General features: G+C 43.1%; 1 protein-coding gene across 1 annotated transcript in view; it reads left to right on the forward strand.

Moving 5' to 3' along the window:
• mtmr9 (myotubularin related protein 9) overlaps window positions 1-18198 on the forward strand; it is a 94940-nt gene that overhangs the window by 47478 nt on the left and 29264 nt on the right. The window contains exon 5 of the mRNA XM_038801038.1: window positions 7247-7464. Within this exon, the coding sequence (XP_038656966.1) occupies window positions 7247-7464 (218 nt within the window). The remainder of the gene's footprint in view (window positions 1-7246; window positions 7465-18198) is intronic.

An 18198-nucleotide genomic window follows, 5' to 3' on the forward strand; every position in this document is an offset into this window, starting at 1 on the left:
TGCATCAATGACCTTCCTTTCATCATAAGGTCAGAGTTGGGGGATATGCGCTGGGGATATTCTTGCACAATATTCAGCACCATTCATAACTCAGATAATGAAGCAGCATGATCAAACACAAGAAGACCTGGATAATATCCAGGCTTGGGCTGGCAAGCTGCAAGTAACAGTTGTCACATTAGCGTCAAGCAGTGACCATTCCAACTAGAGAGAATCCAATGATTGTCCCTTGACATTCAGTGGCATTTCTATCGCTGAATCCCACATCATCAACATCCCAGGGATTTCCATTAACCAGAAACCTGATTGGACGAGCCACATAAATACTTTGGCTACAAGAGTAGGTCAGAGAGGAGAGGAATACTGCAGTGAGTAACTTGCCTTCTGACTAACTTTAAGCCTGTCCGCAATCTACATAGCACAAGTCAGGAGTGCAATGGAATACTGAGCCCTTGCCTGGATGAGTGCAGCTCCAACAACATGCAAGATGCTTAAAACCATCCAGGAAAAAACACCTTGCTTCATTGGCACCAAATTCCCCACTTTAAACATTCAATTCTTCCAACTCCAATGCATAGTGGCAACAGTGTGTACTGTTCGGAAATAGAGATGGCTTTAAGTAATTTATATTTGTATTTGTGTGTAGAATATGTGTTAGAAATGTTCAAGTTTGAGATAATCATATCTGTTTTTTGCATTTGCAAGAAAGGGTTAAATCTTCAGTTTAGCTTCATGTTAAAAACAGATGTATTACGATCCCAGACCAGACCTCAACAGTGGCTAGGAGACCGGAAATAAACCTTAATCATAGAATTTACTATGCAGAAGGAGGCTATTTAGCCCATCGAATGTCTGCACTGGCCCTTAGAAAGAGCACCCTACTTAAGCCCACACTTTCATCCTATCCCTGTAACCTGACCTAACCTTTGGACACTGAGGGAAATTTAGCATGGCCAATCCACCTAACTTGCACATCTTTGGACTGTGGGAGGAAACTGGAGCACTCGGAAGAAACCCACACAGACACTGGGAGAAGGTGCAAACTCCGCACAGACAGTGACCCAGCCATGAATCGAACCTGGGACCCTGGAACTGTGAAGCAATAGTGCTAACCACTATGCTACCTACCGTAAGACTGAGAAAGAATACCTCACTCCGGGAGTGATTTAATGCAAAATAGGGATATGGTATATTAAAACAAACTTTATTACTAACGCAGTATTAAAATATCTTTTCACACAAGAAAAAAAACTTACAATTACTCCCTAAAGACGGTAGCACAGTATCCACTCTGTTCATGCCCCTCATAATCTTCTATCAGGTCACCCCTCAACCTCCATCGTTCCAGTGACAACAAACCAATTTTCTCCAACCTCTCCTCGTAGTTAATGCCATCCATACCAGGCAATAACCTGGTAAATCTTTTCTACTATCTCCAGAATGTGGTGCATCTGACCACATTTTGCTTATTGGTTTGCATGGACTGTGTACTGACTGCGGATGTTCAGATATGTTGTAACTAGTGTTGTCCTTAGAAAGCACTGTATCACTGGGGTGAAGGAGTCATGTATTATAGTTGATCTTTTCTTGTTTAATTGTTTTATTCTTTTGTTAAAAATTAATTGGCAGTCCTGTGACTCTTCATCCATCCACATCTTTAAATAAAAATTAAAAATTGGGATCTATCTTGCTGGGTTCCACTCTGGGACCTGACTATCTTGTTGTCACACCAGTTGGGATCGTAGGAGTACCTTCTACAAGTTGCACTGCAGGAATTAACTAATTCTTCTTCAATCATGCCTTCCAAACCCACAACCGCCATCATCTGGAAGGACAAGGGATGCAGATACATGGGAAAACCACTGTCTGGACCCTCCAAGCCATTCACCATCCTGCCGTTCCTTCACAGTTGCTAGGTTTTATTCATGAAACTGGTTAACAGTACTGTTGGTGTACTGCACCACATGGACTGCAGTAGTTCACTGTTTTCCCCCACCTTCTGAAAGATAATTTGGGATGGGGAATAAATGCTGGCCTAGCCAGTGGTGCCCATATCCTAGGAATTGTTTTTTTAAACATGAAAAAATGAACAGCATTGTTATTTTGATTCAAGTTGTGTGGAAGCTTAACATGAAACGCAAAGTATTTTGGGGTGATTTGATGTGAGAAAAATTATACAAAACCCAATATATTATCAGCTCTCCTGCATTTTGGTGCAATGTGCCGTTTCATATTGTGCACTTTGAATCTGGTCTCGGTTGAGTCAAATTTAATTGTGTATTATTTTTGATTTGCAATTTGTTTACTTAATGTTCCCAAATCACCAGAAGGATTGTTATGACATTTGGTGTCGCATCAGATTTGCAGGAAAACCAAGGTACATTTTGTGAGTTTGTTACGAATTTTCCAGAAATAAAATCTAGCAAAAGTTTGCACATAATAGCAGGAATTTTATAGTTTTCTTTTGTTTTGAAAATACTGCAGTTATTTCCCACAACAAAGCCATGCACCACTGTATGCCTCAGGCAAAAGGTGGGAATTGTTAGAGAAGCTTGAAGAAAATCTCTAATAACCTGCAAACACATTCTTCAGCTTTAGGAGGCGACTGTGACTTTGTGGTAGTATCACTGGACTAAGAGTCCAGGGACCCAGTCTCATACTCTGGGGGATATGGAATTTAAATTTTATTAATAAAATCTGGAATTAAAAGCTTGTCTGAGTAATTGAGACCATTGCTTTGTAAAAACCTATCCGTGTCACTAATGCCCTTTTAGTGGAGGAAATCTGCCATCCTTGCATGTTCTGACCTACATGTGTCTCCACAGATCTACGGCAATGTAGTTAATTCTCATTGCCCTTTGATATGTCCCAGCAAGCCACTCCGATCAAGAGCAGTTAGGGATGGGTCTTGCCAACGATGCCCATGTTTCATGAAATAATTTTTTTTAAAGTAGCAATGGCAGTTCAGAGATGTGACCAAACATTTAATGGTCAGCGAAAATTCTGGATCACTTCTTTGATTATTTAGCTTGCTATTATTGCAGGAGTGTCTTATTTTCACCCTGTTTTTCTCATTGTGGTTGTTGCTGTTTCTCATCTTCAAAATGTACATGGTTAAAATTTGTTTCAACAGTATTTCCCTTTTTATATGCTTCACTCATTGTTTCTTCTCCTTTGTTTATTCATTCCTTGTTTTTTTTTGTGCGTTCAGCTTCCTCTTAATTTCTCCCTTTTATGAATTTTGGACGAAGGCTTTGTTCGGCTCCCTTTGTATTCTCTGGTTGTTTTTCTCCACCAACCGCTTGTGCCCAGCCAGCTGCTGTCAGCCGCTGCATGTCCCCCACACACTCCAGTCTACACCACATCAGGGCAGCTACATCTCAAAGCAGAACCGCTATCGAAGCTCATATCAAAGTAAGACTTTGGGGGTGATGAAAGAGCATGTGGTCAGACAGCATTGAGCCCTGGGGGTGGGAGGAGGAGAGGGTAAATCAGTGGGAGAGTTTGTTACACTCTCTACACAAGGTGTTGCAGTAAAATATATCATTCTTTTTTTAAATTTAGAGTACCCAATTATTTTTTCCAATTAAGGGGCAATTTAGTGTGGCCAATTCACCTAACCTGCACATCTTTGGGTTGTGGGGGCGAAACCCACGCAGACACGGGGAGAATGTGCAAACTTCACACGGACAGTGACCCAGGGCCGGGATTCGTAAAATATATAATAGCTATTTAGCCAAATATGCTCTCAAGTACACAATTTCCCTGAATTAACATGTGACTATCAAAACCATCTGGGCAGGCGCATTTTTTCTCGATGGCCCAGCCTGCTTTGGCATGCAACATGGTGAAACTCCGTTACTGGTCAAAGGCAGCCTACAATTTCATTTCGCTGTAATCCTCATTCTTTCCTTTTAGTAGTCCTATTAATGGTATGGATGTGTGGACATGCTTTGAGTACTAGAGAGAGTTTGGCTTTGATATCCTCCAGGATGCAACACTCCACTGACCACACTAAAAGAATGGTTAATTGGGCTAAAAGAAAGGGGGTTGTATCAATTAAGCCATACAGGAGAATATTGAAGTACAAAAAAAACCCTGAATTATCTTGGCTATGATTATAGAAAATGCCGATGCCTGCAGCATAACTATGAAAATGAGAAGTCCACAAATTTTGCAGCTTTTTAGTTTCTGATAGTAATATGGATGTGGTTTCTTATGATGGGGTTTGGTAATAACTGCCATTATCACACATCAAAAGCATTTTCTTAAAATTGCTTCACCATCACAATTGGTTGGCTCTGTCTGGAGCATTTGATCACGGTGAGGAGCACATCAATGTGGCAATGTGGGAGCTGATGGAAGCATCAGATTACGTTTATCTCGTTTAAGTGCTTTTTGTCTCCTTGGCAGCCCAGATTTTGAGTAGGGAGTATATCCGTCTATGTGATACTAAGCTCTCAGCTAAAAATAAATAAAACCTCCTGAAAGATGAAACCATTGGAAATATTTCCGCTATTAATAGGGTTGTGTTGCCAGTCAGGTTTGTTAGCACTTCTTTCTATATATAATCAATATATACGTAACTTTCAAATTTTGTTTTCTAACTGAGCTGCTTTTAACATTTTCTTAAAAGTTAAGTTTCTTCTTTCCTGTTCAGGTTTAATTAAATATCATTTCGAACTTTTAAGGCCCAGGCAGGTAGTATGGGAAATGCGGGTTTTCAAGCCCACATTTCAGCACCTTTTATGAAGGTAACACTACTTTTAAAGGTAGAATTTAATTCTTAAAATAAGATGCTTCTCACTACTTAAAATCCAGCAGGTGGCGCTGGGTAAGTGCAGCTATGGCAGGAATAAAAACAGAAACTGCTGGAAAAGCTCAGTGGATCTGGCAGCCTCTTTGGAGAGAGGTACAGGTAAAGTTTGAATCCATATGACTTTTCAGAGCTCTGAAGAAGAGTCATACAGGCAGGAAACGTCAGTCCTATTTCTCTTCCACAGATGCTGCCAGACCTGCTGAGCTTGTCCTGAATTTTGTTGTTACTAGAACTGTGGCAGGAGATAGGAGGCTCCATACCACCATGTGCTGAGATGGACCCATTGTGGGTAAATCATGAAAATTAACAGTGAAACTCCTGTTGGAGCATCGCTTTAACGGGGAAGTGGTGCAAGTAAGATTTTTTTTAAAGATTGCTCTACATGTAAGAAATGCTTTTGCAGGAACTTTCAATGGAGTTGGCAGCCCACCGAGGAAGAATATGCCAGTTGATCTCCTGTGACCTCAAGTCAGATTTTAATGTTATTTGGGTACTTCCATTATGAGGAAAGTAGGTTTGGAGGGATGGGAAAGATGAGATAGAACATAGAACAGCACAGCACAGAACAGGCCCTTCGGCCCTCGATGCTGTGCCGAACAATGATCACCCCACTCAAACCCATGTAACCCGTATACCCATAACCCAACAATCCCCTCATTAACCTTACACTACGGGCAATTTAGCATGGCCAATCCACCTAACCCGCACATCTTTGGACTGTGGGAGGAAACCGGAGCACCCGGAGGAAACTCACGCGGAGGACGCGCAGACTCCACACAGACAGTGACCCAGCCGGGAATCGAACCTGGGACCCTGGAGCTGTGAAGCATTGATGCTAACCACCATGCTACCGTGAGATGGTGAGGGGAGATGGAAGGGAGAAGAATAGGAAAAAAATGGAATGGAAAGAATAGGTGGAAAAGATTGGATAAAGAATTGAAGAGGAGGGAGGTGTGCAAGGTGGATGGATGTGTTTAGAGTTCAGTGCAGTGGATGAAGTACAGGTGGGGAAAGACGGTTGATGGCATTGCGATGAGCTAACTATTTTTTTTTGCAGAGGATGGTGGTTGGGAGGTGGAGGGGGAATGGGGAAGAGACATTACCACTGGGTTTCTTGCTGGAGAGTATAGATTACAGTAAGATCTGGAGTTAGTGAAAGTGAGGTGGTTCAATGCTTAAAGCTCATATTTGTTCTAGGGCAGCAAGATCATCTTGGCTGGGGGCAGTACATGGTTATGCAGAGCACTTTGGGAAGCTAAAGAAATTCGTCAAGTTTGATTAAATTACTACTGTTGTCTTAGGGAGAGTAGGTTTTCTGAGAAGCCTGGTTGGGTTGTGGTTCTTGCTTCTCACCTCCAGTTGGGCAAATTAGTCACACCAGTCTTTGAATGATTTTATCTTGTGGCCCTCGGTTAATGTCCTGTCTAGCTGTGTTTTAAGGAATTTTAACCAAAGAAAACCAATTAACTGAGTTTCAAGGTGCAGCAAAGCTATTCATATCAATAGGTTCTGAAGGATTGTGCCGCAATATATAATTTGAGTTGGATAGTTAAGCAGTTTTGGGCTTTAACAGATTATTTGATTCTTGTGGGACTTCAGCCGAAAATTCAAGATGGTAGCCATCTTTAACTTTTTAGTTTTATTATTTGTCAAGATTTTTGATCTATTTATTGTATGGGTAATTTAAATATATGTATTTTTTTAGTCCGAGTCGTGAAGCAGCTGACTGGAGGACAGGAAACGGTAGCAGCTCACATCAGGCTTCAGGCAGGGACCAGTGTAGCATAATGGAAGCAGCTGACGAGGAGGGACTGAAAGCAGCAGTGCCATAGGTTGCAAGATGGGGGCAGCAGAGACTGACAAAAATGTCTAGTAGTTGGCAATTGGAAACCAGTCGCAAGATCAAGACGTGGAGGTGCAATTATTTAAAGGTGGGTGGGTGAAAGATAGTCCAATACATCTTTTTCTTCCAAGAGATTTATGTTGTTGATGTTGTTCTGTGAATTTCACCTCCTGTTGGGCCTGGTGGCGGTACTGATCTCGGAAAGGCAGTGTCAATGAGATTGATAATGCCAACTTGTTTTATTACCATGTCTGTATTCAGCAATGTACATAATTATGCTAGTAAATCAACAAATAGCAAACTCTGAAGACTTGGGGAGCACCTGAGGTCATTTCGTGGACAGTTTGAAAATCTTGTCTAATCTGTGCTTCTTCTTGAGTAAGAGGTAATTTCTGTATGCAGATGAAAGTGCAAAGATTCCTGTTGTGTCCATAAATCTAAAAGTCCATATGCAACTATGCAAAATGGTTAGATTCCCAGAGATAGTTACGTTCTCTTGTCCTGAATGGTTTCGAGATTAGATTCTTTACATAAGGAGGTAGCCATTCTTTCATTTTCAATTTAACAATGAAACTATTTTTTAGGTAATGATGCACAGTGCACAGCCATTGACTGGAACCAATGGAAGACGGTGTAAAGAAGATGAGAAATTGATTAATGCCACTCTGCGGGCAGGAAAACGTGGTTATATCATTGACACAAGATCAGCTAATGCTGCTCAGCAAGCCAGAACCAAAGGAGGTGGTTTTGAACAAGAAGCACATTATCCTCAGTGGAGACGAATTCACAAGTCCATTGAGAGGTAAGCCAAAACCACAGAAGTTAGGTTTATTACTAATTTTTATATCCTTAATTTACTCATACTTGGTGTGTTGCTAAATCTGCTTTAAGTAGAACAGTTTAGACATTAGATTTACAGCATATCTAAATTTTCAATTGAAGTTTTAATTATGTCAAACTATTTCAGCATGGCTTCTTCAAAATGTGCAAAATCTCCAGGATTTAATTAAATTGAACATCATCCCTTACAGCTTTGAATGTTGTTTCCTGACGATCACTGAAGTAAAATTGTGACCCAAGCAGAGATTCATCTTGCTTAATTCAGTATTTTATATATACAATATTAAATCTTCCATGAGGCATGCACTTCCTGTCTGTTAATCATTCTTTTTGTCCCTATTTTTGAATCATATGTTTTATGTGAGCCCTTGTAATGACAGACACGTATATCAACATTGACTCACTGCAATTGTGCACCTTGCAACAGTAGGCACCTTCCAGTTGCAGCAAACATAGAAAATTTACAGCACCGAAGGAGAATGTTCTTCCCCATTCCCTGCTATCACAGAATACACATTCAAGAAACCAAACTACCTTTTGAAAACATTACCTTCACTCTGTTCTTGAAAATGCATTTGAATTAAAATGAGGGCCTCATTACCACCAGCCAGTCCTGTAGCTTTTTTGGTTTAAATGGTTTTGTTCATGGTATCTTTTTCTAAGGCAACGAAGGAGTTCACACTGTGTAGTGCAAAGAAACTTTATCACACGGTAGATCTCTACTGGGTCTGCCTTGCTGTGCCATACAGCTATACATTGTTTAGAGGTCCCCCGCCCCTTTAACAAGGAGCTCGTATTCTGCAAGGATCACTGGAAAGGTAATTGTTCCCACCCAATAAGATTCTCTCGGTTTATAACACTCTCCACCCCAGTCCACCTCCAGTTCGAAGAATCTACCAACATCTGTGGGGAAGGAGGGTGCTGGCCTCTCTTTGCATCAGGCTGTGCAAGGCCTACCCGAGGTGTCTTGGCCCACTTGGGACTCCAGTACGACCTCCTGCAGCATCTGAGTCAGCTAAATGAAAACTTTCCGCTCAAAAAGAAATTTTCGTAGAATTGGTCGTCTGGATCCAATGTGATCGAGGTGCTTTCGCATGATCTGACCTTGGACTTGTACTTGAAAGGAAACCGGCCCTGTCAGGTGTAGGATAGTCCCAGAGATCCACTGGGAACTGTCTGCAAAGTTTCGAATATACACCGTGTCACCTGGTACAAAGCATCAGGTTGGTCGACGTCAAACAGGGCAACCCTCTGGCAGCTCCTGATTGTGGTGCACTCTCACACCAATGTCAGGGAAAATCTTACTAAGGTGGCTTTGAAGCTTATGACCCATCAGTATTTCACCCTGGCCACTGCGTGTGAGGTGGTCCTGCAGCAAAACAAGAAATTAGCCAGCCTGGTGTCCATTGAACCAGGAAACTGCTTCTTGAGGCCTCTTAAATATCTGTACTGCAAGCTCCGCTAAACTAATAAAAGTTGGGTGGTACGGGGCATTACGGATTTGCTGTACCCCATCCACCTTCTAACACCCAGAGAACTCCTCACTCGTAGAGGGAGGCCCGTTATCTGTAATGAGCAGATATGCCATGTTGGCTGAACTATAATCACGACTTCAGTGGTTGCCCAGTAGTTCATTACTGCTATCTTGTGGACCTCCAGCTATTTTGAATGGGCATCAATCAATAGGAGGAACATTGAACCCTGAAACAAACTGGCAAAATTGGCATGCAATCGTGATCACGGCCATCCTCGCCATTCCCATGGGGTGAAGGGACGCAGCTGGTGAGGGCATCCAGGCCTGGCCACCAGACGTAACTGCATGCCAGCATCTTCGTTTTGGACAGCCTGGGCGTTCATTGTCGAGGTCCTTCAATATCAACTCCTGGCCTTTTTTTTGGAATGATGACACGCATATCCATCCTAAACTCAGGCTGTTCTGATGATTCGCCTGGTAGTTGTTGATGTTGACCTCAAACTTTTGTGAGAATGTAGCCTGTCTGAGTCCATTCACGGATCTGCGACACGGTGATTGGTGAAGAATCCATGATATTTAGAGTGCCGACCACTTTGTCTGTCCTGGGGGCAATGATGGACTGGTAGGTAAAGGCAAACCGCTCAGCACATCAGCGTTCGCCTCCTGGGTCACTGATGCTCAAATTAATATTCGTGGAGGGCCCATTGGATCCTCGTGGAAGCAATGGACGAGATCGACTTGTCCTCTTTAAAAAGACTAAGTAAAGGTTTTAGTTGCGTGTTAGTAAGTGGTGGGCGTAGACGTACTGGTGAAATTCTTTCACTGTGTAAACCATCACCGGACCCCCCTCCTCGATCTGTGCATATTTTCCTTCTGCTGCAGCCAGCATACGGGAGGCGAGTGGTTCCCTGCTAATCTCCATCAGATGTGAGAGGGCGGCCCTGAAATCGTCAAGGGGAGATGGTTAGTGTTCTCATTGAAAATGGCCATCACCTGGCACTTGTGTGGTGCAAATGTTACTTTCCACTTATCAGCCTAAGCCTGTATGGTGTCTTACTGGATATGCGCACATACCACTTCAGCATCTGAAGAGTTGTGAATGGTGCTGAAAACTGTGGAATTATAAGCCAATGTACAAGTCAACTTCTGATCTTTTTATGATGTAATGAAGGTAATTGCAGGAGCCCCTGCAGCACAGTGGTTAGCGTTGCTACCTCACAGCACCAGTGACCTGGGTTCAAATCCAACCTCTGATGACTGTGTCGATTTTGCACATTATCCCTGCGTGTATGTGGGTTTCCTGCGGGTGCCCCGGTTTACTCCCACAGTCCAAAGATGTGCATTTTAGGTGGATTGGTCATGCTAAATTGTCCCTTTTAATGTCCAACGGTTCGGTACGGTTATAGAGTTACATAGGGTGGGGAATGGGCCTAGGTAGGATGCTCTTTCAGAGGGTCAGTGCAGACGCGATGGACCAAGTGGCCTCTGTTTCTTTCTATGATTCAATATCCTGGGGTTGACATGATTGTCCTGCAACAACCACAGCCATCTTTTCTGCAAGGTATGCCTCCAAACAACAGTAGAGAATTTTCCTCCCAATTCTCATTGACTTTGATTTTGCTGCATTCCTTGATACCACACGGTCTAATGCTGCCTTGGATGTCAAAGGCGGTCACTCTTTCTGTCTTAGTTAAGCTTTTTTGGCCACGTTTGGGTCAAGGTTGGAATGAGGTGAGGAGCTGAGTGGCCCTGGAGGAACCCAAACTGAGCAGGTTATTGTTGAGTAAGTGTTGCTTGATAGCAATGTCAACAGAATCTTCTATTGAGAATAGACTGACGGTGTGGTAATTAACTAAATGCAGTTTGTCCTGCTTTGATGAGCAAGCCATTCCTGGGCAAGTTTCATTGTCTTGACAATGCCAGGTTTGTAGCTGCACTGGATCATCTTGGATAGAGGCGTGTGGGTAGTTCTGGAGCACAAGTCCTCAGTGGTACTACTAGGATATTGTCAGGGTGCATAGCCTTTGCAATATCCAGTGCTTTCAGCCACTTCTTGATATCTTGTATAGTAAACTGAATTGTCTAGAGACTGTTATCTGTGTGATGCTGGAACCTCGGGAAGAGGATCACCTACTTGGTACTTTTGCCTGAAGTTGATTTCCCAGTCTTGCACTGATGTGCTGGGCTGCCCCCTAATTGAGGATGGAGATATTTGTGAAGCCATGTCCTCCGGTTAGATGCAAGTCCACCACCATTTAATGAATGGAAGTAGCTGCGTATTAGAGCTTTACCAGGTTGACGCTTCAATTTTGGGTGTGACTGTTGCTGCTCCTACACCTTTTATTGTATCAGCAATTCTGTAATTTTTTGAGCTTGCAGTGTCCTGAAAATTCCATGCTTATCTTGGGATATTTGAGCTGTTTCACAAGTGAGTTAAACATCAAAACCTCCTCAAGACCAAAAACCTTAAGATGTACCTGAATGATGAAAGGGATTAATACTGCAATTATTTGCCTTGTCGACAAGAATGTCAATGGTATTTTCTTAGCAACTTAAATTCCCTTGGAAGGAAAAAATAATACATATAATAATAATAATAATAGCATTCAGTTAATAGATTCGGGAAAAAACTGGTAGATTTTGGGCGTATTTAATTATTTTTAAGCCACATTGTGCAAGCCATATTATCTGACATATTTTGCTTCGCTTTTGTGTAACTACAAAATTCACATCCAGTAATATGGTCTGACACCATGCTGCTTTGTCTTTTTGGAGTAGGTAGGAGTGCACACTGGTCAATTGGTGCAGCTGCAGCAGCAGAAATTTGATAGTCTGATATAATGCTTCATGTATCTAAACGAGCTATCGCATGTCTGAAAATGAGGGTTCCAAGAACAGATGTTTTTTTTCCGATTTGTATTTGAGGACTTTGAAATTCAACTCTAACTGTTGTCATTAATAATGCTGTACACTTAATTACATATAATGGACGGAAAGTGATTTACTAGTGTCACAAGTAGGCTTACGTTAACACTGCAATGAAGTTACTGTGAAAAGCCCCTAATCGCCAAACTGCGGTGCCTGTTCGGGTACACAGAGGGATAATTCAGAATGTCCAATTCCCCCAACAAGCATGTATTTTGTGACTTGTGGGAGGAAACCACGCAAACACTGGGAGAACGTGCAGATGTTGCTAATTGGCACCAGAGTCCCCAATAATGTTGCTCTTTTTAACTGGATGCTGATATGACAGTTACTAATGATATTGCTTTTCAGAGTCGCCAGGTATCAAATGATACCACCCAAGGTTTTACCGATATCGATCAAAGACCAAACACCCAGTTAGTTAGTTCAAGTTCAATGATAGTTTATTTACACACAAGAATTACTTCGGCATGCAATATAAAACACTACAAGCCAAAATACACCTTTCACTACAACAGCCTGTACTTAACTTCAGGCACCCGGCTTCATGCAGAGGAACAAGGCCTTTGTTCGTACCTTGCGTGGCTAGGCCTGGAGAAGTGACTTTGTTTCTGCTGGGCTCATCCATCTGGTAGCGATCGTTGGTCTTGAATTTGTCTTCTGGCGTGATGCTACACTTCATTTTAGGCGTAGGTCGGGGCCAAGAGAGATGGAACACATGGCAGTGTCTCGCTTTATCCTTCTGGGGTTTTGCGCTCTTTTGGGTGGTCCTTAGCTTTGGACCCAATAATTTGGCAGGCTTCGATTACTGCCTTCGATTTTGGCCAATAAAAGGGCGGGTACCTTGACGGTGGGGAGTGTCCCGAGCGGTCATTGACCTTGGCTTTTTGGGCTCCCTGAGCAAAGGGAGTGGCGCCGATGAGTCTGTTTCTCTATCTGTTACCTGAGTACAGATCTTTTGTTCTGGTGAAATGGGCCATTAGAATGCAAAGTAGCTGGGGGTCTCGATAGCGTTTAGTTATGTTAGTTGCCAATATACATGAGCTCTGAACGTCTGAGTCCTGGGTTGACCATATTTCCCATGGTCCTTTGCAGGTGGCCATATTTCCCGGGAACCTTTGTAAGTGGCCATCCCAGGTAGCTACACAGACTCCGCACAGACAGTGGCCCGAGCCGGGAATCGAACCTGGGACCCTGGTGCTGTGAAACAACAGTGGGAACCACTGTGCTACCATGCCGCCCATATCACTGCAGTGTATTTTGTTAAATGTTGCAATCTGCTGGAAATGTTTTAGCCCTTCTCCAAATGTTCTGTGCGACAGTTTCACAATGGAAGACTTGTTTTTGAAGGTTTGCATCGTTATTTATCTATATAAGCTAGAGGATGAAATAGTCATTGATAATGTAATTGGATTGGGATGCTGGTAGTCATAACGTGTCATGGATGTATCCAAAATGGAAATTTCCATTATTCTATGGACAAAGCTAAAACTTAGGCTAATGGGAATACTTGAGACTTTTTTCAGTCATTCGTGGGGACAAAAAAGCATGTGCAATTGCATCCTTAAGCCTGTTTTGCCTTTCAATGAGATCTGTGACTTAGCACATGCTTCATAATATTACTCCTGACTGGCCTGGCTCCAATTTTTAAGACTGTGTCCCTTGGTTTTTGACTCCTCAACAGGAAAATAGTTTCTGTCAACTCTATATGGCCTCCTTAAGATCTTGAAAATGGGACATGGCTGTTGCTGGAAAACCAGCATTCACCCATGATGGTGAGCAGTCTTTTGAACTGCTGCCCTCCAGGTGGGGAAGGTGTTCTCTCGTGTTTTGAGGGAGAAACTCCCAGAATGTTGAAGGTATGCTGAAGGAACAACAATTTATTTCCGCATCAGGATGGATTGTGACTTGGAATGGGTATTCCGAGGCGATGGTGTTCTTATGTGCCTGCTACTCCTAGGTGGTATAAGGTGACTGGTCTGCAGATGCTGCCAAAATAGACTGTGGCAAGTTGCTGCAGGGCATCTTTAAATTAATGCCAGCAAAACTAAAGAGCTGGTCATTGACTTCAGGAAGCAAAGTACTGTACACACCCCTGTCTGCATCAACGGGGCCGGGGTGGAGATGGTTGACAGCTTCAAATTCCTAGGCGTGCACATAACCAAAAATCTGTCCTGGTCCACCCAGATCAATGCTACGACCAAGAAAGCACAACAGTGCCTATACTTCCTCGGGAAACGAAGGAAATACAGCAAGTTCACATTGACTCTCTCCAACTTTTGCAGATGCACCATAAAAAGCATCCTATCTGGCTGTGTCACAGCCTGGTATGGCAATGGCTCGGCCCAAGACTACAGAGTCTTAAGCACAGCCCAGTCCATCGCACATACCTGGCTCCCGACTCTATCTGCACCTCCCGCTGCCTTGGGAAAGCGAGCAGCACAAACAAAGACTCCTACCATCTGACTGACTCACTCTTCCAACTTCTTCCATCGGGCAGGAGATATTAAAGTCTGAAAACACGCATGAACAGATTCAAAAACAGCTTTTTCCCCGCTGTTACCAGACTCCTAATTAACTCTCCTATGGGCCGATCTGATTAATACTGCAGTCCTGTATGCTTCACCTGCTGCCTGTGTCTATGTATTCACATTGTGTACCTTGTGTTGCCCTTTTACGTATTTTACATAAGTACAGAATAACTAGGAGTAGGCTATCGTGTCCCTCTAGCCTGCTCCACTATTCAGTAAGATCATGGCTGACCTTTTGTAGACTTGGCTCCACCTACCCGACCATAACATCATAAACCACAGGAACAGAATTAGGCCACTCCGCCCATAGAGTCTGCTCCGCCATTCAATCATGGCTGATATTTTCTCATCCCCATTCTCCTGCCTTCTCCCCACAACCCCTGATCCCCTTATTAATCAAGAACCTATCTATCTGTCTTAAAGACACTCAGTGATTTGGCCTCCACAGCCATCTGCGGCAAAGAGTTCCACAAATTCACCATCCTCTGGCTGAAGAAATTCCTCCTCGCTGTTTTAAAAGATTGTCCCTTTAGCCTGAGATGGTGTCCCCTGGTTCTAGTTTATCCTACAAGTGGAAACATCCTCTCCACGTCCACACTATCCAGGATTAACAGTATCCTGTAAGTTTCAATAAGATTCTCTTCCCCCCCCCCCCCCCCCATTCTAAACTCCAACGAGTACAGACCCAGAGTCCTCAACCGTTCCTCATACGACAAGTTCTTCATTCCAGGGATCATTCTTATGAACCTCCTCTGGACCCTTTCCAAGGCCAGCACATCCTTCCTTAGATACGGGGCCCAAAACTGCTCACAATACTCCAAATGGGGTCTGACCAGATCCTTCTACAGCCTTGGCCCTCTTGACATGAATGCGAGCACTGCCTTTGCCTTCTTAACTGCACATTAACCTGCACATTAACCTTAAGAGAATCGTGAATAAGGACTCCCAAGTCCCTTTGTACTTCTGATTTCCTCAGCATTTCCCCATTTAGAAAATAGTCTATGCCTAAATTGCTCCTTCCAAAATGCATAACTTCACACTTTTCCACATTGTATTTCATTTGGCACTTCGTTGCCCACTCTCCTGGCTTGTCCAAATTCTTCTGCAGCCCCCTTGCTTTCTCAATACTACCTGTCCCTCTACAGATCTTTGTATCATCTGCAAACTTAGCAACAGTGCCTGCAGTTCCTTCTTCCAGATCATTAATGTATATTGTGAAAAGTTGTGGTCCAGCACAGACCCCTGAGGCACACCACTAGTCATCAGTTGCCACCTTGAAAAAGACCCCTTTATTCCCACTCTCTGCCTTCTGTCAGTCAGCCAATCGTCTATCCATGCCAGGATCTTGCCCTTAACACGATGAGATCTTAACTTATTTAACAATCTCCTATGCGGCACCTTGTCAAAGCCTTCTGGAAATCTAAATAAATCACGTCCACTGGTTCTCCTTCGTCTAACCTCCTTGTTACCTCCTCAAAGAACTCTAACAGATTTGTCAGACACGACCTCCCTTTGACAAAGCTGTGCTGACTTGGTCCGATTTTACCATGCACGTCCAAGTACTTTGCGATCTCATCTGTAATAACAGACTCCAAAATCTTGCCAATGACCGATGTCAGGCTAACCGGCCTATAATTCCCCGTCTTCTGCCTCCCTTCCTTCTCAAACAGCTGTGTTACGTTAGACAATTTCCAGTCCTCTGGAACCCTTGCTGCCTCCAGTGATTCCTGAAAGATCACCACCAATGCCTCCACAATTTCCTCAGCTATCTCTTTTAGGACCCTGGGATGTAGACCATCTGGTCCAGGACTTTCAGACCTTTCAGTTTCCCCGGAACCTTCTCCTTAGTGATGGCCACTGCACTCACCTCTGCCCCCCGCTTCTCCTGGAGCTCTGGCATCCCACTGGTGTCTTCCACCATGAAGACTGATGGAAAGTAACTATTCAGTTCATCTGCCATTTCTTTGTTTCCTATTATTACTTCTCCAGCCATGTTTTCCAGTGGTCTAATGTCTATTTTTTGCCTTTCTTACCTTTTATGTATTGAAGAAAACTCTTCCTATCTTCTTTTATATTACTAGCTAACTTGCACTCATATTTCATTTTCTCTCCCCTTATTGCTTTTTAAGTTGTCCTCTGCTCGCTTTTAAATGATTCCCAATCATCTGGCTTCCCACTAATCCATGCCAACTAGTCATTTCTCATAACTACAGATATATTTCTTGCCCCTCACAATCCAGTGCCTTCTGAACTGTTATTTTACTGAAAAGCAATTTGTTCTGGTTCGCAGTTTCCTCTGTCCCGTTAACTCCACACTTCTTGGAAACTTCTCTAATTGCCTTAACTAAGTGGACTTTAGGAAAGTAGGAGCAGAATAGCAATCCAACTCTGATTGTAGCTCCGCAAAATCTTTTGTGGACTGTTGTACTGTTAAGGTTCAAGTGTACAGGGAGTTGCGTGCATATGATTGACAGTCTTGGTTTTTGCTTCAAGGGCACAGTTTCTACCCCTTTCATTTCCAGCATGACATGGAGAATGAGCAGAGGCAACTCATGAGGATGGGGAGAAGAGAGGAACTCTTGTCAGCAGTCCATATATGTCTGTCTTCCGGGAACAATTCTTTACCTGAGCCAAAAGAAGTGTCCGCACTAACTCCATTTTGTTAGGGAGCCACCTTCAATAAATCACTTTTGATCAAAGGTTCTGAACAGAAGAAATTTATTTCATTGTACTGCATAGATCGGCTCAAATGTTTTTTGTAATTTAACTATGAATCCTGCTATCTATTGTAGGCAGACCAACAGTTTGAGCAGGGCAAAGATGGCATTGCCATGAAGGTGACTGTGCTGATGAACACCTTAATTGTGCTTGTTCCAGACTGGAGCAGGTGACATCACCATCATCTTGCAGTTCATTTTCCATAGATGCTGAAGGGAGATGATTGATACTCTATGCAACAAGAGGGGAATAGGTTAACTTCCATAGAGAAGCAGGTGACACGTACAAGTAGCTTTCCCAGAACATTAGGCTTCCCAAATGAATGTCTAAGCTGGTTGACGTGGTGCTAACCAAGCAGGCGGTTTTCTCCAGGATGGTATCAAGCTGCTGCAGTTATTTTCGATCGCACTCCTCATTTGTACCTTGTCAATAAGAGTACAGGCTTTGAGAAGTTAGAAGGTGAATTACTCGCCACAGAATTTCTTGGCCATAGACCTGCTCTTGTAGCCACAGTATTCATATGGCTAGTCTAGTTACGTTTCTGGTCAATAGTAAGCCCCAGGATATTGATGGTGGGAGATTCAGCGATGGTAATTTCATTGAATGTCAAGGGCAATGGTTGGATTGTTTCTTGTTGGGGCTGGTGGTTACCTGACACTTGCTGTTAATTGCTGCTTTGCAGTCCAAGCCTGAATGTTGCCCTGGTTTTCCTGCATGTCGGCATTGACTGAGTATCTGAGCTGTTGGCCGTTGCTCATGGTACTGAACACTACAGCAAATATCCCCAATTCAGACCCCCTGCTGGAGGGAGTTCATTCAATTAAAGTTTTTTTTTGATAACTTCGTCACTGGCCCTTTCAGCCTGCTGTGCCGTTCAGAATAATCATGGCGTATTCTTCAGAAGAATTTGTGGATTTAGGGGAAAGTGGGATGTGAAAGGAATTTATGCAAGGGTGCACCATAATCTTTGTCCTTGAGTTCTCTCTCATCCATGTGCCATTTCTATGTCTTTCCCAAGTCAAAATCAGTCCCAAAAAGACTTCCAGTC

The sequence above is a fragment of the Scyliorhinus canicula genome, chromosome 6 (genome assembly GCF_902713615.1).
Source record: "Scyliorhinus canicula chromosome 6, sScyCan1.1, whole genome shotgun sequence".
NCBI lineage: Eukaryota > Metazoa > Chordata > Chondrichthyes > Carcharhiniformes > Scyliorhinidae > Scyliorhinus > Scyliorhinus canicula.